General features: G+C 39.5%; 1 protein-coding gene across 1 annotated transcript in view; it reads left to right on the top strand.

The window, feature by feature from the left end:
* LOC103614864 (N-deacetylase and N-sulfotransferase 3) overlaps positions 1–26,226 on the top strand; it is a 106,142-nt gene that overhangs the window by 59,338 nt on the left and 20,578 nt on the right. The window contains exons 2-6 of the mRNA XM_008632903.2: positions 1,331–2,455; positions 18,982–19,069; positions 19,633–19,787; positions 22,577–22,762; positions 25,239–25,367. Of these exons, the coding sequence (XP_008631125.1) occupies positions 1,475–2,455; positions 18,982–19,069; positions 19,633–19,787; positions 22,577–22,762; positions 25,239–25,367 (1,539 nt within the window). The 5' untranslated portion in view covers positions 1,331–1,474. The remainder of the gene's footprint in view (positions 1–1,330; positions 2,456–18,981; positions 19,070–19,632; positions 19,788–22,576; positions 22,763–25,238; positions 25,368–26,226) is intronic.

Raw genomic sequence — 26,226 nt, 5'->3', positions numbered from 1 at the left:
ATCTTGCTGTGAATCTTAACTATGAATGAGACAGCTCACATACACCTGCTCTTCATGCTGAATTTTGCGATTTTGATGAATAGGATGCCTTGTAGTTTCTTTTTCCCCTCATCTGATTTTTCTCATTTATTTTTACTTTATGCTCATCATGGCACTAGGAAGATCTGTCTTCGGGATTTAATTAAATTTGTGGACATTACACAGGTCCCATTAAGTACATCATAATTTTTAGCTTTTTTGAAAACCTGAAGTGAAAGACAAATTTGCTTACAATGTAGGATAAAAAAAAACAAACAAACAACCACGTATGGAAGGATTAAGCTCTCATTTGGGAAATGACCATGTTAATGCCACACAGGTACCTTATCCTAATCCCATTTCCAGATGGGCCTGGGTGCATACTACACTGCGGTTACAATGGCGTGTTCTAGATTTTCACACGCTTAACATTTTTCAAAATCTGCTTTGAACCTTTGGTTATGAATTATGATCGTTATTTTATGCTTGTCACACCATCCAGTTGTTTTACTAGGGAGTTTTGACAGCAGTTGTACTGCTGGCTTGAAAAATTACTCTTTCCTTAAGTACAAGATAGAGCATAAGTATATCCTTAGGTGGTGTGCCTGTTAAGTTTAGCTTTTGATTTATTACTTTCTCTTCTCAAATTTAAGAGCTTGATTATTCTGTGGGGTTTTTTTAATGCAAAGACATGTGAAGTGCTTCTAACAATTTGCAAAACTACACAATCCAGTAAAATGCTTTGTTTTCCTGTAATGTTGTAGGAAGGAAGTTTTGCTTTAAAAACACTCCTATAGTAGATATAATACAGAGAATATTAGTATATGTTTATACAACAGTTAAGATGTGCCTGTTTTGTTAAGAACTCCTCCTTGGTTCTTTGAAAAACTAATACAAGATAGAATTTGTTTCATCATGTTCCCCCAGCTTTTTAGGGGCAGAAGGAAGAAGGTTATAAATTTTCTTCAATATTTGAGTTGTTAGCAGTTGTCTACTTGGAGTTAACTTTTATCTTTGGGTAAAAAGAATTTCTAAAACATAGTAAATTCTTAGCTTTTATGTCTTGCTTTTCAGTGCCTCTGGTGTGTACCCTACTTTATTTGATCCACTGAGTTGAGGAGCCTGTGAGATTTAGAGACCTTGAAATGCATGTGGTAACTAGTTGGGAGCAGGAAGAAATACAATATTGCAAAATTTTGAGCTGTTGGTCCCCAAACCTCTGGCTGGCAGTGATTTCTTTTCTCCCCATTAGTTTAAGTGGCTGATATTTCACAATTGCCTCAATTAAGTCTCTGATTTTCTTTTCTTCTAGACTATACCTTCGGTAAAGCTCTGTGGAAGATAGATGTGTGTGCTGCAATGGTGACATAAATATTTCAGAGGACTGGAACAAGTTGTTGAGAATCTGTTTGTTTTTCATGCTGCTGTTGAGAGCTATCTAAGGCAAGTAAACACCATGAGTTTTATCCTGAAACTTCACAGACATTTTCAAAGAACAGTAATTTTGCTGGCCACTTTTTGTATGGTGAGCATAGTTATTTCGGCCTACTACTTGTATAATGGCTACAAACAGGAAAATGAACTTCCTGAAACCTCTTCAGAAGTGGAATGTGGTGATCCTCAACTGTTGCCATACAAGCTGATGGAGATGAAGACCACGAAGCCAATTGATCCCCTGAGGACAGAACTTGTAGTGCTGGTGTTTGTGGAAAGCCAGTACTCAACGTTAGGCCAAGATATAATAACCATTCTGGAATCTAGCAGGTTTCAGTTTCACATTGAGATTGCATCTGGGAAAGGTGACCTCCCAGTGCTTATAGACAAAAACAAAGGCAAATATGCTCTCATAGTATATGAAAATATTCTAAAGTATGTGAATATGGACTCTTGGAACAGAGGCCTTCTAGATAAGTACTGTACAGAATATGGTGTAGGCATGATTGGATTTCACAAAGGCAATGAGAACGGCTTGCAGAGCTTTCAGTTGAAGGGTTTTCCTTTCCATGTCCACAGCAATCTGGGTATTAAGGACTGTTGCATTAACCCTCATTCCCCACTGCTCCATGTAACTAAATCTTCTAAGCTTGAGAAAGGGCCCTTGCTTGGAAATGACTGGGCTGTTTTCCAGATTAATCACACAGCTTATCAACCAGTGATATTTGCAAAAGTAAAGACACCAGAAAACATTTCTCCACCTGCTGCTGTAAGTGCTCTCTATGCCACGGTAATTCATGACCTGGGGCTCCACGATGGGATTCAACGAGTCCTTTTCGGAAATAACTTGAATTTTTGGCTGCACAAGCTGATTTTCATAGATGCCATCTCTTTCCTCTCTGGAAAGAAGCTCTCACTGTCCTTGAATAGGTACATTCTGGTTGACATAGATGATATCTTCGTTGGCAAGGAGGGAACAAGGATGAACACCAACGATGTACAGGTAAAGTATGTGCACAAACTAATGGTCATTACAGCAAAGTGGGGTTTTTTTATCTGCAAGTGTGAATAGTTTTTCGTAGTTGGAACTTCAGGGCTGGACCCGGGAGCTGTTCATGTTTAATGCACATGTTGAGAGTCTTACAAGCGGGAGGTAAATGTGGTGAGCAACAGTAAATGTCAGCATAAATTTTGAAGAGTGAACTGGGTTATTGGCTGTTTGAAATAGGTTTGGATGTCAGGAGTTGCTTGCAGCATTTCACCGCTCTCATCTCTGTTTTATGGCACTTGCTTGCAAGGAAGGTTGGTGTTAATATTGGTCTTAAAAGCTCATTCTGTCACTAAAGGACTTGACAGCTTCCATTTTAACATTTGGAGTTGTGCATTCCTGGAGGTTCTTTTCTACTCTGTTGTGCTGTTCAAGTGAGGTGATAGTTGTTGGTCAGTAGCAGTAACAACATTATTTCTTCCTTGCTTTTTGTGGGGAGTGTCCCAAAGCAGGTAGCTGGAGGTCCCCTTTCTCAATTTGGTCTGGAAAGTAAAAATCTGTAACATGATGGTTGTTGCCCTGTTTGTGCTAAAAATAAGGGAGAATGTTTTGTTAGAACTTTGTTAATGGAATGAGGAACTGCAAGAAGCAAAGACAAGGGCAGCGCTGCATGCAGTGGGTTATTTTTGTTTCATTTTTAACTAAATTTTTGGGGTTCTTTTCAGTGTTAATGTATTTGTCAAGCTACTGTAACTCTGCATACAGTGCTTCCTTAAAGAAAAGGTTTGACCCCGTAGCTAAACTTAAATTTCCCATGGATTTGCAGCATACACTCTTTTCCAAAACATGCTCTGTACATGCAATTATAAATGAGATTTGCCTCCTTGTTAAGTAGGTGTTTTCCTTAGGCAAACAAATTGCATGGGAGAGAGCAGAAATTAAGGTGAAACTCAACAAATGGTTTTCCTGTGGAGAACACGATGGCAGTGTTTGAGTTAGGTGAGTGAGCATGCTTGGAGAATCTCCTAAATGCAAAGTCAGATGGCAGGAGAAAAGTCAGATCTGACCAACATCGCTGGCAGAACCTGCGTTATTGTGCAGAAGCAGCACTTTCTGGTAACAAAGTGGGTGAAATAGAGCCTGAATAAATCCATCGCCGTGTTGTACAATAGCAGTTGGAGACAGCATGTTTTGTATTGTTTCTCTTTGCAAGTGACACCTTAGGATTGTGATTTTAACATACGTTAGGATGTTTAATTGCCAGAGTTACATACCAGAAACAGGAGACTATTGAGACAAATTTGATTACAGCAGATACAGAAGGATAAACCGTATCGTTTGGGGAAAATAATTTGCAGTATGTCAGAAAGTAATCTTCCCAAAATAGAACTGTCATATTAAATAGAAGTAATATCCAAGTGGAAATAACTTTTAAGTAGCATAATTTCATTTGTACAGATCTGTGTTCTGAAACAATGGAATCTGAAAAAAGTGTTCCCTTCTGATTCTTCATCTACTTATAGTTAAAATGGTGTATTAAACATGTTGTTAGGGCTGTCAGATGCAATGTATCTTCATTACTATTAATATCAAAGGAGTTATCCTCTGTGGCACAATGACATGTGGAAGGAATGAAACAAAGTCAATTTGCAGTAGTTGGAAATACATTATTGTAAAGTGTATTTGCAGATAAATGACATCTCATTAAACAGGAGTTTTACTGAGTTCTGCTGCAGTGACTGTGACGGAGAATTGGGTGCTGCGAGTGTGAAAAGAGGTTCTAAATGTAGACTTTGTATAATTTCAGTGCTCAAGATTAGCTCATTTCCACTAAGCTTACATTTTAAATACGGGCAATATAGAATTGAGCAGGATGCTCTCCTATGGTTTAATTTTGTTTGACATGTCTCCTAGTTAATATTCTCTGGATATACTCACGTCTGGTAGAGCTGTGAGCTGGAGGAGAGTAGGGTGAATGTTTCTATCTATATTCTATCAATGCAAATCAGTCTAAACCTTAAGGAACCTCCCAACAGCCAGAAGACCTTTAGGGTTGGTTCTGATGCTGTGTGGGTAGGACCGAGTTCAGAAGCTGGAGGGTTAATGCACAACCAATAGCAAAAATCAGGTGGTCATCTGGTCCAAATCCCCTGCTCAAGCTGGATCATGGCCAGGTGCCTTTTGACTGTCTCCAAGGAGAGAGATTCTGACTGCATGTAAGATTGTGGTTTCAAAGGAATTTCTTCTTTAGATATCTTAAGTAGATTTGCAAAGTGGCCAGAATAGTTAATATTTGGAGGCTTAACTCATTAAGGCTTAACTTCCCTCTCCTTTACAGTGTGTCAAGTGGAGTTGAGCACTTCGAAAATTGCTATTACAAGGTTTAATGGTCATTTTTTATCAGTATTATATATTGACCTCAGAAGAGGTCAAATTAAAAGCAGGCCCTCTAAAATGAGTGTCTTCTGTACCTCTAGAGGGGAGGCAAAGTGGTGGTACTTCAGCTTGAGTACCTTTAGTGTCAGGAGCGCAAGTATAAAGAGCCCTTCTGAAAATCTTTTACAAACATAGTGTATCAACCTAAATACTCCTGTAAATGCTTTGTTTTGTTAAACAACAGATTAAGTTTATTCTAGTTTCACCACAGCTTCTTCAATTAAAAAATAAAGGACCCGAGCTACTTGAAACAGTGGTTCAGATTTTTAGAGTACGTGTTGCAGATTTGCCCGTCTCTGTGTAACGTCTAGGCTGATAGAAAATAGTTCTTCCATGTAAGATGCTGAGTGGCTGTCACTGTGCATCAACAATAACCATCCATCTTCATATTTGTTTACTTTATCTTCCTCTGGTATAATAGAAATAATGGAAGAGAATGTTTCCATCGTCTAATTGCCTCCCACTTTGAAAATAAGCTTGGTAATAACAAACTCAACATTCATATTTTAGTAAGTTTTTTCTCTCCTGTTGTCTGTCAGGCAGGAGGGACCATTATGCTGTGACAATATTATATTTTATTTTCCTCATGTCTTTTAGAAAGACTTAAGAGCCTGTGCAGTGCAAATAATTCATTTAAATGGACATACAGAGAGTAATCTATCTAGATATCCACGGCGCAAGTTTATCTTAATAGACCATGATTGCCCTGGCTGACAGTCTACTAATTTAACATCTCTTTTTGCTACAGTTACTCTTTGTGAAATTCTTATTACTATAAAGCGTGAGATTTTTCAAGGGAGAAGCAGATGATAAAAGGGGGGAAATTAAGTGTGATTTTTTTTTTTCCTGGTGACAGTTTATTCAGTGCTGGTGGTCTAGGCCATCTACCTTTCCCTTTATTTCCCCAATACATGCACTTTCTGTAGTTCCTTGAGAGTTAATCAATTTCTCCAAGTGAAAAATTAGAACACTGCCAAATTATTTTTCCCTAATAAGTAGCTGTGCAAGCTCCTCTTGACTGTCTGGTCCTTTGTGTGCTTTCCAAAAGAGACACTTTGTACTGAAGTCAAGATGGGGTTCTCTTCTCTTTCTTCAGGTAAACCTAACCTTTTCTACACTTGTAGTTATTCTTTGTAATTGCCAAGGAAAAAGCTTCATATTAACCATATCCATTACTGGAGGGGGATAGTAGATCTTTGTTTATCATTCTGTTTTGGGAGTGCTTGGGCAATGCATCTGTCAGTGTATACGTGCATTGCAGTGGGCAGTACAAGATTCCGGCTGCAGCCTTCCAGCATTAATCATTGGAGAGCTGGAGAAAAGAAAGAGCTGCACTCTCTGTGCATCTTCTGTGCCTAACATTGTTCTGGTAATGGAGAGGGTTTAGCCAAAAGGAATCGATTCATAGCACTTCAGTCTCCATCATTTACACAGTCTCTCATCTTGCCTGGGTGTTGAGGTTTATAAGGCAGACACCTCTAATGGAGCTACTCCTCTAACTTCCCGCAGTAGACATAAACATAGAAAAAGAGCTCATCTTCAGGCAGGCACTGGTTAAGTGAATCGCACCTTAAAAGCGTGTGACTGGTGTTTATAAACTGTTTTCAGAGTGACTAAGATCAAATATAAACATTTGTATTTGGTCAGATCAGTCCTCTTCCATTTTCCATAGCCAATGCTGTCACTTCTTACTTTCTTAGTAACATTGGTGGCCTAACCTTTTGTTTAATATAGTTCTGTTTAATAGATTTCTCCACTAAGAGCTAATTGTTTATTCCCTATATTAAATTCATCCACATTAGTCAGCACTTCTTAAATTATTGCAGTTGTTTAAAACCCATTAAGTGTCTTTTCACCCTGTGCAGCATACATGGAAAGAAACCAGGACTTCCCAAGGCAAAGCAGATCACTTGGCTATAAATTTTAAAAATCCAGTCATGGGGCTGCTGAGTTTTTCTTGCATAGGAATGACCTAAATATTTGCCTCAGAAGAGAATTTTATATATAAATTTTGTTAAGGCAGAAGGGCTAAAAGGTGCAGAAAGCCTGAACTGTCAAGACAAAGGATGGTCCCTGTCACAGGAAGAAGTCTAATTCTGTAAGTTAATTGCTTCTTTATCTGTAGGATCACGTAGAAGGTTATCAGAAAAGAAATGACAGATGTGTCATCGAATGTGTCAGCTGCAGAACCACCAGAGATACTCACAGCTGTTTGGTTGCACTGAGCCATGAATCTTTCCTTTGGGGAGATTCAAAAAATCTTTTAGATCACATCTTCAAATTACATAAGAAATTAATGATTATGAACTTCTGTCGTGCTAAATCATTAGCCATAATACCAGTATTCCATTGTGGAATGTATCTGCTGTGTGTGTACATACATTCTTTCTTAATTTGGCCTGAAGCTTCTAAGGTATTTCATATTGACTTGTTGGAAATAGCAGGTAAAAAGTGTGTTCAGTTCTTCAGAAGTGTCAAGGAAAAGGAATATTACTCTCTGGGGTGCCTCTGTAGCTGTCTGATGCCCTAGGAAGACTGATTTACTTGAGCGTATTGTGTCAGCTGTAGTAGTGTGGAATGTCGCACACTCTGAGACAGTAGAGAATTAGAATTAGATTTCAGGACTAAAATACAACTTTAAAACTAGTTATAAAAATCGTCTTACATATTTATGGGCTGCTGCCAGCGTACAGTAGGCTCTACCAGTCAGCCACCATAACATCTAACTTCTAAAAGCCATTTGGCTTATGTGCCAACCTCTGTGAAGTTTAGTCTAGTAAGATTGATACAACTGCTGCTCAATAGAGCCCAGATCTTTTTGTTAAAATCTCACTGATGTTTGAAATGGAAAGCAGGATAAAAATGCTTCCCCAGAGCAGGAGGACTGCAGAGGGGCCACAGGGCCACAGAGGAGCTGGCTCTACTCTGAGTACGACTCTTCTGGGGCTGCCTGAGTAATGCCGGGACTTCCTTATGGGCCTCTTCTTCCTGTTTTGCACCTGTGTGAGCTGGACACAACCAAATCCATGGAATAAGCATGGTGCTAAGTTTAATTTAGCAGTTTATCCATGGATGATGACAAAAACCGTGCATGTGGTTTTGGTATTGCAGCCTTCGTTCCTGTAAATTCAGTGTTTTGCGTTAGTTCTGCTTTTGCTGAAATTCTTATTTGTTTTGTCAGGTATTTTGTATTTGGTTTTCTTTGGAAAATGAATTTTTGGAATTTTTTTTCCCTCTGTTTAGTTTTGCAATACTGGAGTAACTGAATCTGATGGGGATTTTTGTTTGGTTTGGTTTTTAATGTTCTGACGCTGTACATGGAAACCTAAAAATATTTCATGCAGACTTAAGTCTTGAGACAGTGATATTTCAAGGATTGCACCATCTCCTTCTGTTACCAATTCTGTGGCAGGGAGCTAAGAGAAGAAAAATGCATTTCAGTTGCAGAGTTTTGTGGTCAGAGAGACTGCAGAAACTGTTTCTTGGCATGGTAAATCCTATCTTGGCGTGGTAAATCAGCCTCATTGCCGTCAAAGATTTGAGATCTTTGAGGGCAGTGAGGCTGATTTGCTTCAAGCTCTTGTACCCCAGCATCAGATGTGACTGTTGGTTATACACTTCCTTGGTTGTCTTCAGGATAGAACCAAAGTAAGGAAATCACAGCTTCTGTAGATCTGCTGGTGCTTTCCCAAGTAAGGGATGTGCGCTGTGAGTTCAGTCATCTGCATCTTTCCAGAAAATTGGAGTAATTTGTTTTCATTTCTAAATTCCCCACATTTCTCTGTGGTGGTGAATACTTTGTTTTACTATCCTTAGGTTTAATGTAACGATGGTGTCTTCTTTTTCTCAATGGAGTTCTGTGATTTAAGGGCTCTTTTATTTAAAATGTAAGGAATGACACTCACCTGACAAGTGGACTAACTGAATATTTGGTAATGCTGTTCCTGCTTTTTTCCCTTGACTTAATTTATTATGCAGAGATATCTTGACTCTTGAGCATAAGGCTTCCCATCCAAAGAAATCCTCACAAATGCTTAGGTCCACCCAGTGTGCCAGCTTGCACTGAGATAATTTTTGGTTCACAGCCACATGGTTAGCAAGCTCTATCTTCCTCTGTCTACTAAAAAGTATACACTTTAGGAATGTAGGTGGGTATTTGCATGGGTATGATAAAAAATGCATGTGATTCTGCACACTTTGAATGTTGTCAGCATAACCTAAACTCTGCAGTGTTTGGGTCGATCCATCTGGCCATGAAAACAAAAGCTGCTATTGTCAGTCCCTCTCTTTCCTTGGATTGCAAGCTCTCTTGGTCAGAGGCTCCTTTTGTTCAGCAAGCACCTCAGTAATACAAACAATAATAATGCAATACAGCTTCCCACAGAGCTGCACAGATTCATCATCAGCGTACGAGGGAGGGGCTGCTGCAAGATTTATTCTGGGCTTTTTCAGGTGGCAAGTTAGCCATCCGCTTCCTCCTGCTAACAGAACTGAATAAAATTTTCACACCCAACAAACAAAAACCAAACTGCAGACAGATCTAGAATTCAAAGCCATTAACTGTAAAACATAATACCAAAAGTGAGCCTTCCTCCTTCCCGCTCTTCAGTCACATCAAGAGGGCTCAGTCTGGCAAGAAGAGAAAAATGAGAGTGGAAGCGGGACTCTTCATTCATTTGTTTCTTTTACAGTACAGCAGCATGGGAAGTGTCCTTTCTTCTCCTGTTTGGTCTGGAAGGTCAGTGCAGTGACATAACTGATTCTTGGTAATTATGCTTACAAAACCAAGTAAAGGAAAAGCTGTTGGTTTCCAGTTTATGTGTAGCCCCTCATGGAATAACAATTGCCTGTCTATTTCTAATTCCAGTTTCTTTTTCTGTGCACAGACCATAAAAACCTTACGACCAATTTTTTAAAGTAGTTACTCTTTAGGAGTGACTTTGCAGTCCTGGAGATGAGTTAGTGTTGCTCCTTAAAATGTAGCTTCATATCTGAGATAAGTAATAAATTAAATTTAAAACCATTTTATATTGCAAAAATTATACTGTAATGCATTTGAAAATAGAAATAGTGGAGAGGACAAACAAAAAAGTCTGCAACTGTGCAGACGAAGTCTCCCCACAATTATTCCAACCCAAGTCAGTAAATCCACGCGACAAAGGCCCTGCCACGCTGTGCAGAGGTGACAGGTTTTGTTTGGGAGCACTGGTTGCATTTTTGTGGAACTAATAAGCCACAGCTCTTCCTCAAGCTCCCATTTACTTGCCCTTTAGTGTTAACAATTCTGGGAGTAAGCCAAGTGTCTTTTCCATCTTAAGTGGACTTGGGCTAAAGATACCTCAGAGTTGTCTTTGATAGAATGCTAATCGCACTCAAAAGGAGGCTGAAAATCAATTTTGCATTTATATAAAAAATGTTATTTTACGCTGCAAGATGTTCCTCTTATCCCTTGTCCTTTCCCACTGCCATTGTTAAAGGTAATAGAAATGTTGAAAATGGTCATCCTGAGGATATCTTAAAACAAGGTGAATACTAAAATGTATCTCGGTTTGTAATGTAAACTGGTTTTAAATCCAAACAGACTATGAAAAATATTTTACATCAGTGAAGTGTATCTTACTGACTGAGGAGGTTTCTAGAGTATTGTGCTCAGTTCTGCGCAACTTGATTAGAAATATTTGGAGAGTGCTTAGAGATACCAGAATAGTGAGGTAATATCTGAGCAAAATGTGAAAAAATGAAAACTAAAGAATTCGGTAAGTAATGATGACCAAAGCAGAAAGCCATAGGCTGCAGATGTCTGCAGGGTATAAACAGTGAGGATGGATAAAAATATTTAATGTAAGGCACAGACATATTTAAGTGTAGGCTGAATAGCCAATAAAAGCTGCAGAATAGAGGCTAATATCGAAAAGGAAGTAAAAGGATTATGTAAGTCTTTAAAAATCAGATTTGGCAAAAGAGTATGAAATATGCTATTGGAAGGAATATAATACTGGCAGGAGATTTGTATTAAGATATGTTCTCAATCTCTTACAGTAAATCAAATGCAGAGCTCAGCTGGAATCCTGCATTTTGGTTTGAGGCTGCAAGTGTAGACTTTGGCAGCTGGGATGTTTATCTGGGCACACCTAATTTTTATAAGCTTGTCTTTTAGAAATGCAGGTACTCAGGAAAACAGGTAAGGTGTGTATTAACACTTCCAAAAAAAAATCATTTCCCCCCCCTTTTTCACTAGAGTCTTTGGGATTTCTGCTCAGTTATATCCCTTAGACTTGATGCTTTGTGGGAGCCAATTAAACTGTCAAAGTTCTTACTCACTTGAAATAAGTTTTTTGTAATTTCTGTGTTGTCTATATATAATCACGAAAGTATGGCTTGAGAAAAGAGTTATATCTGTTATTTTGTGGAAACTTTCTCTTGGGGGTTTTTTTGTAATTTCTTTGATACCAATGCTGATGTAGCTGGGGAATTTCATTCAGCAACTTTAGAACTACTTGTAAAGAGAAGGAAAAATCCATAACTTGTGACCCTTGGCTGGTGAGCAAGCTGCAGACTGAATTCCCAGCTGTGTCTTACCTGGAGCTTTCAGACAGAGGGAGAAAATGAAAGGGTTTTGGTTAAAGATTTTTTTTTTCTGTCAGTAAAGGTGAAACATAGAAAAAGAGCTTTAGTTTTCCTCAGCTCGCCCGAAACATAGGGACAGAGGTAGATAGCTATTTTTTTATTCAGATAGAGTGTTAGGAGAAGCAGAGGAATCTCTTTGGCTCTATTAGGAAAAAAAAAAAACCCCCCCTAAGAAGCATTTGTGAATGGACTGTGACATTGGCACATTGCCCAGCCCGTGGAGTAATCTTTATTTAATATGCCAGTGATGCGGTAATTTCTTTGTGCTTTTCTAAGCAGGGAGAGCAACCAGTTTATTTTGGTTTTTATCTAGATTACAGGCTTTGAGTCTTCATTCATTTGCACTTTCTTTGTTCTCTGGTATGTGAAACTCAGCATTAACACAAATACTGTGCTTTAGTCTTACTTGGGCCGGGGGAAGTATCAGCTGAGAGGGGAACAAACCCCAAGGTGTTTCTCTTTGATTGGTATCAGCATTTTAGACACAGCTTGTAGTCTCCAATGCTTCTTTCAAAGTACTACTAAATAGTAGCTTGTTATACCTTAGTCTGTGGGGTTGAGTTTTTCTGTAATCATGTAACAGATTTGTGTTGTAATTGTGGCCAGTGTTACTCTGTGGGAAAACACTGCCCAAATTTAAATGCTTTGAATTTTGTGTGCGCTGGAAAAATAGATAAATTTGACCTGCTCTTGAGCTCTGATCATTTAGATAATGATATAGACCAGACTTCGAAATCTTGTTTATTTAAATTTTTTTCTGAGCAGGAAGCACAACCTTGTAGGCATTTTGGGAGTAGATGGGTCTTAGTTTGTCCAGGCTCAAGCTTTGAGGTCCAGAGAATATTGGCACTGAAAATAAGAGTAAGGCTGAAGTTTTTCCAGAAGGCTGTATTCACACTCTTGGAATTTGATATATGTAGCACTGACACCACATTTTTACTTTCATTACCTAAAGAAATTGAATTTTTTTTTAACTTTCCTGTTTGCCTCTGTCAGTCCAGGAATTAAATTGAAGGAGGGTAGATTTATATTGGACACCAGGAAGGAGGGTTTTTTACAGTGAGGGTGGTGAGGCACTGCTACAGGCTGTCCAGAGAAGCTGTGGCAGTCTCCCCCCTTTCAAGTGTTCAAGGCCAGGTTGGAGCAACCTGGTCTAGTGAAAGGTGTTCCTGCCTTTGGCAGGGAGTTGGAATGAGGTTACTATTCCTTTCTTATCTGGATAGGGCGTGTGGGGCAGAGCGGGAAGGGAAGGGAGGGGGTGCTTTGGAGACCTGATGCGGAGAGCCGGTCGTAGGCAGCAGCATGAAAGGAGCTGCAGGCTGTTGCACCTTGGGAATAGCAGTTTGGGAATCAAATTTGTGGTAAACTAGGTTTTACAGAATGTCATCTTTTGTACACAAGCCGTGGTGTATAAGTAGACCTGAAATTGCACCTCTAAAAACATCAGTGTTTTGGGCAGAGTCACATGGCCACGGACAAGCTCCTCAGCGCAGAGCCAGTGCAGTGCCCCAGCTGCAGCTGCCTGCACATCAGCTGAGCCCCGAGCTCTCTGCTGCTCAGAGATGAGGCCTTGCCCTTCTTCCAGAGTTGAACCTTGCAGGTATTTCCAGCGTGCAGGGCTGTGCAGAGCCACACACTGCCAGTGGCAGGGTGAGAGGGCCCAGCTCAGGAATCAGGATGCGCCGCAGCCCCCCTTGTCCTGCAGCCAGATCTGCCTCCTGGCTGCAGCAGGAGCTACAGCTGGAGCTGGCGTGTGAGGAAGCATTAAATAAGGAGCAAATGTGCTGTTGATAATGAATGTGGAGCCGGGAGCTCGGATCGTAACCTCTGTCCTTTCTGAGCTGGGTGACTATAAAATACATGCCCCGTTAGACGGAACAGCCATGCCACTGTGTTATCTGTGACAGAACACTCTGCACCCTTCCAGACAGGATGTGAAGCTGTAGAAGTGTGGGTTGTCTAATGAAGGGTGCAGAGGTGTAATGCCTAACATTTCTTGGGAGCCAGACAAGTGTCACCACGAATCAATGAACAACCCTTAGAATTTATCTGCTGCTGGTGGGATACAATGGAGACAAGCCAGACTAAGCAGGCATAGCAGAGTGGCCCAGAAGTGACCTGGAACAGCATCTGAGGGATGGCCTGTCGTGCTCAGAGCTGAGGCAGCTGTGGGGCTGTGTGTGACTGCAGCTCAGCTACTGGAATGCTTCCACTGGGGCTAACAAACATTCCCTCTGTACTGACCATCACCAGATCACAAGAACTTATGAATATGGAGATTCTAAATGCAATTTAGAGCTACTGTGGTTTCACTCTGAGACCTCACCTCTTAATACTTGGGGTTACATAAGCAGGTGAAGTGTTAGGTAAAAATGTAACTGACAAGATTTCTATTGAATCCTGTCTGACCAAAATCCAAGGAAAAATAGGTAGCAGTAGAGTGTTTTATTAGTTCTCTTTCAACTGACCTGGGATTTTTTTGACCTTTAATTAAGAGAAATGCAGTAATTTATTCTGCTAACTGCAAAATAACAAGATCATTTAGCTGTTTAGTAATAGTAACCTCTTTCATCTAAGTACAGTTTAATTAAGAGCTAATAATGCAGATTTTCAGACAGAATCATGAAAACAGCATGCTAATTGCTTTGCTTTATTAAGTACTATTGGCATCAAGTATTTATAGCCTTCATGTTACCTTGCCATAATTAGCTCAATTCTCATTAGCTGCTACCTCAGCCTCCAAGAAGTGAGAAGTTGGTGAAGGAAGTTAGAAATATTTCTTAAATCTCTTGGGTGTACAAATTATTTACTTAGATGAAAGAGCCTAATTACTTGAAAATATGTAATTGCACCATCATCAAGATCATTATTGTATGTGATAAAAAAAACAACTCTAAAGGAAGACCCAGTGACATTTAAAACAGTGTGTCCTGATGATAAAACTTTTGATTGAAATCATATGAGCAATGTTTTCTGAAGTGACTCTTTATATTTTTAGGATTCTTTACTGGACCTCAGATTCAGATACCTAGTTTGGACAACATAAGATGAAGTTGTGGCTCCTGAACCTTTTTCTTCTATTGGACACTGAAAAACTTAAGGAGCACATAACTGGGCTTCAGCCTGATACTTTATTGACACTTCAACAGAAAATTGGGTTACCTGTTCTCCACCAGCAAAACACTTTGCAGAAAAAGCTGAAGGTTTTCTTTGTTTTTTCTCTTGCCCTCTCTGTGTCAGCTCTGCTAAGAGAGTGCATAAAGACAAATTAAGCTTTCTTGTCCTTTGTTTGAAGGCTAGACAAAATGTTTTTTTCAGGTATGCCCCTATATCCAAAGCAATTATTCTTTCTCCTGCGTAGATTAAATGTTTATGGGTGTCACGGGTAATGGGTGTCAAATTGCTAATCTTGGAAATCCAGAAAGAGTAGGCATTGCATTTTAATGATGTTCCAAAATACATAATTTATCATGAAGGAATCATTTTTCCTCAGAAGCAAAACAGTCCAATAAAATACTGATTCCCAGACACTTGGGCTGGCCCTTCACTGAGGCCGTCTTCTGTTCCTGCTTGTCATGCTGCTTCCCAACAGCCCCGGTTCTGCAGGAGGGGGAGGTTGAGGGAGACAGGTGGTCAGTGTGTACCTGCACAGCAGCTTCTGATGCAGCACTCCCAGAGCATGGAAAGGCAAAGTGATGTCCCAAAAAGTGGCAGAGTAAAAGGACATCACATCAGTTCCAGCTCATTAAACCTCTCTACAGCAAGAACTCCACTCAGAAGTTGAAATGGCTCTAGTTCTGTTTCTTCCCTCTCTTGCAGGGGTTGGACAAAAGAGGAAATACAATATGGAAAAATTAAAATTGCTTCTGCATAAGAGCTCCCATGGAGGGGCTTGCTGTGCTTAACTTGGGTGCTTTCACACTGCACTTTCTACTAACTTGTCCTTCCTTTTCAGGAGGTCCTTGCCTTTATTGAAGAGCCAACACAACATTAGAAATTTTCCTCAAAAGCAATATAATTGCTAATTTAATGGCTCCTTTGATAGTGTTGTCAGACAGTAAAATAGTTAAGCAAGCAAGAGTTGAGAGATGAGTACTGCTTCCCAAAAATAGGAGGAGGAGGAGAAAGGCTTTTTGGAAAATGACGAAGCTGCCCTTGCTTTTGTTGCTGACATGAAAGCCGGTACTGATGTGAAGTGTAAGATGTTAATGCTGCAGCACTGTGAGGTTCTGTCTGTCTGCTTGCCAATTTAGTTGAAATGTACGTGATTACAAGTAGAATTAACAGCAAGTTGAACTATTTCTCTTTTCAAGTGCCTCAGTTCTTTAGCAGCTTTTGAGCAGGAAAATAGTCATAAATACGTTGGTGTGATTGCACAAAGAAGGAGTCGTTCCTCTTTGGTGAACTGGAGTTCAACAAGGCAATCTTGATTTATTCCTTTGATCAGTCAAGGTATTTGGGTCTGAATATTTTTGTTGATGCTGAAGAAATTACAGCTGTCTGTTTGCTGGAGAAAGGCTGACACTTGTAGCTTCTCTATGCCAGACTCTAAAGTGAAATCATGTTGGGATATTTGAGGGCAGAAGGCAGGATGGCTTCCTGGCTATGGAAGTGGGAAGCAGGTTTGAATATAGGAGTTTTATCCTTGGCTTTTCAGCTGATTTACTTGAACAAAAGCTTTTGACAGCCTATGTCATCTATCCATGCCTGTGTCCTGTTTGTGAGATGAGAAAATCTGTTCTTTTGCTGTCGGGATAACTTCTGTCTATTCCTTGGATTGTAACAGGGCCTTTTACTGAGATTTTTATTTTTACTGTTAGTGAAGAAAGGGGTCTTTCATCATGTATGGAATACTCAGATTTGATTTCTGGCACTAGGAGTTTCCTAAACTAGTCTGTGAGCTTAGGAAAAGTTCAAAAGAAGGTACTCCGTTGGAGCTATGTACATGTTAGAGATTATGCAGCCAATGATTTGTTTTCCTTATAGTACCAGCAGAAATGTAAGACGTATAATGTAAGCATATGAAGACTTGACTAAATGGTTTTAAAATACAGTCTTCAGCACTGGTGTATTTATGTAACATCTCATACAGATACCCAGAGGGGCTGTTCATAAACAATCATAAAATATCTAGAAAATACCAGCAGTTTACCCTCAGCTTACGAAACAGCATGTAGAAATGAAATTTCAGGCTTTTCATCCCCCTACTTTTCTCTCTTTCTGTCTTTCTGATGGAAACTCACAGTAATAGGCCTTGCCATCTGCTACTATATATTTTTCATGAGTTTTAACATTTTGTTTTTAGAACCTGAAATATGAGTAAAATGTCAAGTTGCCCAGAAAATAATCACAGGCACGACAACTCAAATGTTAGCTCGTCTTGTCTGTACCCAAAGTGGTTCACAGCAGGTCTGTGGCCTCCCTCTTTGCAGGCAGAGCAGGTACACGCTTGGAATTAGCTGATATATTCCCAACACAATGCGAGAAGGTGGGAACCACACTGGCAAAATTAATTCCCAGGGAAGAAGTAAACTCTGTGTTGCATTGTTACAGAAATGTCGTGGGCCTCTTGCCACCTTTCTCCCTCCTCCCTCTTAAAAGCCTGTGTGCCATTCTGGTTTGCCATCCTGCTGAGACCAGACTGGAGATGAAAAGCTAGGAAGGTGTTAGAAAGGTACAGGATAAACCCTTCACCTCAAAAAATGCTCACAGCTCTTCATGTGGAGGGAAAGAAGCGAGCAGCCCTTCGTGCCACCTCACTGTCAGGCTGTGCTCAGGATCCCCTCTCCTCAACAACGTGTGCCCTTAGCACGAGAAGGGAACAGCTGCATTAATTGACTCCTACCTTTTTAACCATACAGAGATAAAATCATTTCAGTGAATAGGTTCTGAGCAGCTCATGGTTGGTTTTCATATAAATCCTGTGCAGATTTGCTGCTTTTCATTAGAATAAGAAGCCTCCTCAGAGATCTTTGCACTTGCGGCCTGTGCAAAAGCCCTCGTTACAGCATTGCAAGATTTTTCACTTTATATTCCACTTCATAAGTCTGGAGCTTGTTTTCAATTATCTCCATTCTGTGCTTCATTTTGCTCATTTCTTTAGAATGTCTCTTGTTCACAGGACAGTTTTCAGGCTTTGCAGTGAAAGAAGATGATCTTTACCAGGTGAGCCCTGGGAAAGACCTGAAGAAGAGCTTATGTGCTCTAATAAGGTGGATATTGCCTCAATCTGTAAAATGGGACATATTTTAAGGACTTGTAAGTTGAGTGTCTTCTGCCTGATACCTAAACTGGGCTTGGCTTCCTAGCATTTTGTTGTCATTGGCATATAATTGGAGGCAAATTACTTATATAATGAAAACATCCAGGGGAACTAATTAAAATTACTGGCTCATATTTTTCAAGGCACCAAGTTGTCATTGCGTTTCAAGAGTAGGGAGCTTGCTAGACCTTTCAAGCTTTGAAAATATCCAGTCATTTTGATCTTTTTTGTGCTTTTAAAATACATTCCGCCTTCATAACCCAGTTACTCTTCTCTGACAATAGCAGTGCTTTCAACCACTTTATTACAATCATTGTGCTATACTGTATGTTGACTTGGAAGACTTTTTGATGACCTTTGCTTGTCTGTTTTGTTCTTGCTTTGCAAAGTTTGGAAAGCTGGGTTTCTACGTTACGCCTGAAAAACTGAACGAGAGAAAAGCAGGGTGTAGGAGTCTGGGAGATAACTCCTGAATGTAATACATAAGTCTTAGGAGTAACAAATCAAGAAGAGCATATTGAAACCAAAGAGCAAAGCTGTACCTGATGAATAATGCTTTCCCCCTTCTTCCTCCATGCTGGTTTTTTTGTTTGTACTACTTTAGTGCAAGTACACAGATGCTGACAGTCAGTATGCTCACTATGTGAGAAATGAGTCAGAATTTGGGGGAATCTGGGATCCAGTTCTTTGATGTGGAATAGGATTGATTTAACTCCTTGCTGTCTCTCTAGATTTTTCTTTTTGCATTGCCCATGATTTTGAAACATGACTGAATTGCTTTGGATGTACTTGAGCTGATGTACAGAAATGTAATTCCAACGGTTGCTCTTCACCCTTGTGAATGGAGCAGTGCTGGGGGGCACAAGAGATCTGAAATTCATTCCTGGCTGTGGCCCAGGTTTACTGAGTGGCCAGTGGGAGGTCTTTTCTCTGTGTGTGCCTTTGTTTTCCTATCTCATGATTCAGGGAGTAACCCAGTATTTGATAGCTGGTCATCTTCATGAGGAAAATGATGGAGCTGTCATGTGGTCTTTAATCTTTGTATGCTAATAAAAATATCTGTACTGCTCTGTCTTACATAAAGAGCTGTTTTTAAATAGCAAAACCAATTGAAAAGACACATAACTATAAAAATATTTATATTGTTATATTAAATTTCTGTGTCGGGTTGTGTTTTCTACAGGTGTGTTTATATGGTGGGTTGTTTCTTTTTCAGGCCCTGCTTGACACTCAGAATCTTTTGAGAGCCCAAATTACAAATTTTACTTTCAACCTGGGATTTTCAGGGAAATTTTACCACACAGGTAAGAATGAAATGCTAAAATCACTTTGATTTTGATGGTGTTGTGTATAGTGTGAGGACAAGTAGGAGTTACAGAATCTAAGGGCCTTAGTATCCTGTGCTCCTGCATTGGTTGCTGGTATGGAGCAGATTAAATGCCCCCCCCCCGCCCCTTCCGTTAAAATTTAGTTCCTTTCAATCTGTTTTTGAATGGTAAGTTCCACCAATCACATAAAATTTTGTATTGATTTCACTGAGGGATCTGTTGAGCTACCACAGTTCATCCTTGTGATTGTTTCATGTCTACTGTAGAAATATAGCAATATATATTATCCCTTAAAATAATTTTTTACTTAAACCACTGTAGAAGTAGGGAGAGATAAAAGAGAGGGTATTAAATAGGATGTGGGCTGGCAAAGTGGTCCTGACTGTCCCATTTTGTCACCAGTGCCTCAGCAGGCAGTATTTTAAGTGGTCACAATTTATTATGTTAATATCATTCTTACGTTTTCCAACATTTGTGAAAATATAATAAAAGTAGAGACTACTTCTGGAATATTTTTTTTCTTCTTTTCCCCTCTGCAGGGACTGAGGAGGAGGATGAGGGCGATGACCTGCTGCTGAGATCTGTGGATGAGTTCTGGTGGTTTCCCCACATGTGGAGTCACATGCAGCCACACCTCTTCCACAATGAGTCCTCACTGGTGGAGCAGATGATCCTCAACAAAAAATTTGCCTTAGTGAGTTATATTTTTGCATTTTTTATTTAATTTAGGTACTCAGAAACCATTATTCTGTTTAGATTAGGAAAAAAAAATCAAGTTTCTGAAAGAAAAATTACTCCATTGAAAGGTATCAAATGACTGTGAAACCACTGCCTGTTAGGGTTAGGTAAGCGTGCCATTTTCAAAGATGCATTTCTGCAGTGACATCCAATAACGTCTTATATATTCCCTTTGGATCTTTATGTAAATTTGTTTTGAAGAGTATTGCCTTTACTAATCATTTATTCACAGCAAAGCTCTGAATCAAAATGTTTCAGGGAGAATATAAGAAAAAATAAAAACAAATTTTAGATCTGAGGATATTTGAGAAACACATCGTAGTTAATTTCATTCAATAAACCAAAACAAAATTGCCATACATAAAACATGTTATTTGTCTGAAGAGGGGGTCTAGTGTTAAGACCTAAATATGCATTGTATCAAAACAGCTCAGCAAACATAACTTGTTTGCTGAACTACATCTGCTCTTCCAACAGCCTAATTTTACTTCTTCTTTTCAAAATACACTGTGGTTGCTCTTTAGCTGACAGGTGATGACTTTGTTCCTGGAAGGAGCAGGGGGATTTGAAATACCAGAGCAACAAACAGTGCACTTAATAGTCCTGTGTCAGTGAGTGTAGGAGCACAGGACAGACCTGACTATCAGCCAGTTAAAGTTTGTATTTGAAAACTTGGCTTTTAAGTGGGACACGTGCTTTCTTTCAAACAAAGAGTTCACCAAGTTTGCTGGTAATTGTAGTTGTACTGAGTGCAGGACAGCTCTACTTTAATGTTTCCTTTCAAGAAACCATTACAGTAGAAGTTAGATTCCTGAAAATTTTAAAGTCCTGTGTCCAGAATTGCACTTTTAATATGATCCTGTGTAGTGATGCAAGCTCCACTGGAAATCAAATGGGTCCTTGTAGTTCTGGTGTGGCCTAAGACATCCTCTGGGATTAGTCTGCAGGATATAATTGTTGAAGTGTGTTTTAAGGATAACGCATATTCAACCCTGGTTTATGTAACTTAAGCAATTGCCATTTTCTTCACTACTTTCAATGCTCTTAATGCTTACAGATACCTTCTATTAATTTTTTTTTCTTGTTTCGACATACAGACATGAAGCTACTCATTATGTTTCATTTGCTCAGAGCATTCAAATTAATAGCAGAGAGAAGTATCCACTTTTTTCAAAGAGGCCAAAGCTGCTGATGCCTCGTGCATTATCCACTGAATGTGTGTATTGTGTGGGAGATGCTCAACCGGGAAATTACAGTCAGTAAGGAATAATGGAGACACTACTTCGTTGAAGATGACAGGCCCCTTATTAGAGTGAAAGATTGAGATTACATATTTCTTACTGCCTATTGTGAAACTTGAGGGAGAAAACCGTAAAAATTAGAATTTTGTTTATAGATAAATGAAGGAGATTCAGTGGGACGTTAGAGAATGCAATTTCTTACATGTTCTGTGAAGATTTTCCTTTCTGATGTTTATGCATGCTTAAGGGAAATAGGAAAGATAAAAGGACGAGGAATTGAATTATCTGTGGTGGAACTAAATCGTGTAAAGCTGTGTAACTGATGGCGTATCCACTCCTTGTCTCCTCATGGCTGTACAACCAGGAGGGCAGCTGTTACCCATTCCTGTTTGGCAGATCACACATGGTGCCCTTTATGTGTGCCATAAATTCCTAAAGGGACACAAGAATTTCACCATTCTTTTAAACATAGAGAAGTCAGGGTTGCCCACTATGATTGAGCCAGGCATGGCTGTTACACACAACAAATGGTTTTACTAACATCACCCCCCCCCTTCTTCTAGAGATTTTCATGTTCCTTAGTAACTAGCTCATTCAAAGGAAGAGGTCCAGGTATCAGCCAATGCTTTGCACGCACAGTATGATTAGGAAATACGGTGAAGATAACCTTGTCAATTCAGGCCATATAAAAAGCTCTAAGACAGAATTCAAAGGCAGTGCAGTGGCAAAACGGTATCTTCTGGACTGTGCATTCTGCTAATCAGACTATCCAGGAATATCTGCTCTCTACTGTTCCTTTGAAAAGTAACCTGAAGGAAAATGCGTTGGATGTGAAGAGAATGTAATAGCAGCAAGGTGGGTATGTACACAGGATAAACAGCAGGAGTCTTCAAAGACAGGAAATGTGCTACAAAAGGGTTTACTCTACAGCATTTGCCTGTAGACTGTTACAAGTGCTTATCTTTCCTCCGTTTTTAACATGACACTGAAATAGTTAAGCTGGTTTTTGAAAATGGATTTGTGTTTTGAATGGACTAGAGGGGAAATGCAGTGACTCTGAAATTCAGCGCCTTATCCAAGTAATTGTGAAGGGACATGTAGTGGAAATTGCAGTTTTGTAGTTGTAGCTGCCAAACGGTACGTATTGTGTTGAGTATGTGCCGGTGATTTTGTCTCTGAAATTGGGGTTTGTGAGCAAATTCCTTGCAAGAACTCAGAGTGCAGCTTTCTGTTTAATGTAGATTGAAGAAACCAGTGTAAAATACATTGATATCCTTCTTCCCTGCGCACTCATAAAAATATTTAGTAAAAAGGCTTTTGTCTTAAAATCCTGTGTTCCACCTTCCCCATGCTGCCTTCCATCTCGTTCCAGATCAACAGATTTTGATATTACTGTTATTTTCATCTCCTGTTCTTGGTCTTTCACAAAAACAGCATTTGAGAAATGCCAAAACATCAGGTTTCTTAAATTTTTGAGGGCAGCCATTGTTCTGTCATGTTTTAGGAACATGGTATTCCAACTGACTTGGGCTATGCAGTGGCTCCACACCACTCTGGAGTCTATCCAGTACACGTTCAACTTTATGATGCCTGGAAAAAGGTCTGGAACATCAGAGTTACCAGCACAGAAGAATACCCACATCTGAAACCCGCAAGGTATAGACGAGGCTTCATCCACAAAAACATCATGGTAAGTTGTATTGCTGATGTTCATTTTGTACTCTACCATTTCAGGAACAATTTATTTTTAAGTGGAATGGAATCCTGAAAGTTCACATTGTGAGAAGCACGTATTGCTACGCATAAGTAGCAAGACATATTTGACAGTGTCTTGTTAATTAAAATCAGTCTGTTCTGATGATGTTTCTGCTGATGAAGGTGGTGTTCAGGCACCCTGCTGTCAGCAGTTAACAGGCTGTTAACTGTTCTAGTCCTACGGTTAATGCTGGTTCAGGGAGCTCAAGGAAAAAGTCAATTTTGCATCATTTAACACGATATGCTGGGTTAGATTTCTATCAGGTTTTAAATTTGCATGGTACCATTAGCTGCAAAACAGTATTGCCAGGTTATGCCATCTCAGAATCTGGATCTTGGTGGGTACATAATCTCTGTCTTCCCTAAGAGCTGTGCATGGCTGCCCTTGTTTGGCTTCCTGCCGTACACAAATGCGAGCTGGGCTTTGCAGCCTGGTTGAACCCAGAGCTGTCAGCCTGGGTGCAGGCAGAGCCTCAGGAGCTGCAGGGAAGGAAGATTCCCCTCCACACCACTTCCAGGCTACCAAAGTGCTCTCAAATCCCTCTGTGTTTCTGAATGACACAACTCACAGCGCTGTCGCTGACAGCCACGTTTGCCAAAGGAAGGGCTTGCACACAACTGACACGGAAGGCGTTGTGCTGCTGCCATCCGGGCACTGGGGCGGAGGCTATCTCGGATTCACATCTCGTCATTATTATCTCAGAAGTGTTTCAAAACAGCTTTCCAAAATACTTGGTGGCATGTTCCCAAGTAACTTTCTTTTGGAGCGTGCGGGAGAGCAGTGAATGGGGGCCTTGTGTTGTACCTCTGGCTGCAACAGGCACTTCTGGGAGGTCAAGTGCCTTGGCACAACCCTGCCACTTAGAACAGAATTCTGGTATTGTTCTCGGGTTGCCACGGATACCACTTTTTTAAGCTAAGTAGTAATATTTTAAAGTTTTGGCCTATTTTTGGGTGAAGCAAATGGAAATGATCTCCAGAAATCCAGGAACAAAATTGACACCACACAGGGTTGAACTACAGTTCGTTCTCCTCAAAGCAGTCGCTGCGTGTGAAATAATGGGTTTGTGGATGTGCTCAGGGAGCACAAAGATGATTTGGGGAAGACGGATTGACTCAGAACCTCCAAAAATCTCTTCCATAAATATTTGTAAAAACACATCATTTGAAGACACATAATGAGATTTAACACAAGGACACTGCAGCCAAAAATCTGTTTCCAAAACCAGTGATATTAAACCACCTGTTCGGAGAGTGTTGAGCGTTCAGTTCTCCAGGGCAAATGCATCAATATTTTACATCTTCAGGCTAACGGTAATGAACATGCTCAGTAAGAACATTGTTGTGTAACGTTTGTCGGAGCATCTCCAATCCAGTACAGCCTCATTCCCTGCCTCTCTGGAGAATTGTTCTCCTATTTCCTCAGTGAAATCCAAAGGTTTTGTAAAAACTTAGGCAAGTTTATAGCAGAGGTACAAATTCCATACGTTTTCTGACAACACAGAATTTACAGTCTGTGATCACAGTATTCTCTACATAACAAAAAAAATGTTGAGAACTGAAACTGCAAGAAATAAAGAGTATCTACAAAGCCACAGCCTGTGTCAAATTAGGCATTTGTATGCTTTAAAAGTTAATCTATCATAACAATCCCAGTTAAGCATCATACATGAATGTCTGTACTCAGCTGTTGATTTTCCATAAGGACTAGACATAGCTGAAATACTCTCCAGCAAATTACTTTCTGAATTCAATAGAAAATATATTGAATTTCTGATGAAAAACATTTTTTAGTTCTTCATATTCAAAGGATTTGTTCTTGGAATGTTTTTTAAATTAATTTTGCTCAGACTACTTTGTATTTCAACTGGTCCTACAAAACCACAGCTGAATGAGTTAATCTTTTATATAAAGTGAGAATTATTGGCAGAATTCCCTATGTGTCAGTGTAGAATTATTATTGGTGGTGATGCCTAAGCCAAAGAAAAACCAACTCGCCTTTCCAATTACAGTTTAAATTTTCAACAAAACCATCATTCAGATAAAAGTGGAACTGATTGATACGATACAGACTGATAATATTTTAGATTATCTTTCACATTATTTTAAAACTTTAGACTTCAAATACTTGGGTTTAGGATGAGGTGTTACTGACAGAATGAGTTTGAGGAAGCCCTGGAATTGTAATTTGGTGATAGAGATCAGTCTCCAATTTCAAACAAAATGTGATGAATTTTTGGATGTTATGATTTTAGGGATAATAATTCATCTAGATCATTACTGATTCCTAGCAAAGTTGAGATGCCCAATGTACCCAGCAATTACCAGTTACATACTATTTCTCTGACTTTTATTATCTCATTAGAAGCATAAACTCTTGAATTTTTTCTTTTTTTTTTTCATAAATGCAGGTGCTTCCTAGGCAAACTTGTGGCTTGTTCACCCACACCATTTTCTATAAAGAGTATCCTGGAGGTCCAAAGGAATTAGACAAAAGTATTCAAGGAGGAGAGCTGTTCTTCACAGTGGTTCTCAATCCAGTAAGTACAGTGGAATTTTGAAATGTTTCTAAAAAATTAGTTAAAGAAAATTACTGCATGTTCCAGGGCTGATCAGCTGGGTCTCCCCAACAGTAATGGTTAGGCACAGTGAGTTCTTTTGCTTTTTCAATTAATTAAATTAAGATCTAATATTATATATGTTCTGTTAGTTGTACAAAGCAGTCTCCACCATTTTTGACAACTGTTTTGTTAGTAATGCAGCAGTGCTAGCCTGTCTTGTTCTTTACTTTTTGCATGAAATCAGACCCCTGAGATTTAATTTTTAGAAGAATTCAAATGTAAAGAACTGCTGTGAGTATCTCAGGTAAAGTTCATTTCTCTGCTCTGCCAAAGTTGTGATGCAAAGCGTTTGGGAGCATTTATTGAGGTGAGAAGGCTGCAAGCAAGGAATGCTTGGGCTGCAATCAGTTTGGAGAAATTTCACTTGCTGTCTCATAGCAGCTTCCAAGAAGAGATCCAAGTAAAAGAACCACACAGTTCAAAGAAAAGATCTGAGTAAATGAATGACATCTGCTTAACCTTTCCTTTATCTTTAATAGAAGATAAACAAGAAGTGAGGCAATGAAACAAACAGAACACTGACAGAAGAGAGCAGTGTAGTACTTCCAAATGGCATGGGATTAGGTCACTTGTTTCAAAACTGACCTTTTAGACAAGCTTTTAGATGAGGTTTTTGTTTGGGGTCCAAATGAAACATATAAATAAAACTCTACTGTTCTGTAGAAATGTAGTCACGGGAACACCAAAGGGAACAAAACGTATTTCCACTCAAAGCTTTCGGAATAACAGCCTAAATATTTTGTGCCCTTTTTTAATCTTCCGTAATTTAATGCAGTCT

This window comes from Corvus brachyrhynchos, unplaced genomic scaffold, assembly GCF_000691975.1.
Source record: "Corvus brachyrhynchos isolate BGI_N302 unplaced genomic scaffold, ASM69197v1 scaffold20, whole genome shotgun sequence".
Classification (NCBI taxonomy): Eukaryota; Metazoa; Chordata; class Aves; order Passeriformes; family Corvidae; genus Corvus; species Corvus brachyrhynchos.
The sequence above is the reverse complement of the archived record's forward strand: the minus strand, read 5'-3'. Positions and strand labels throughout refer to the sequence as shown.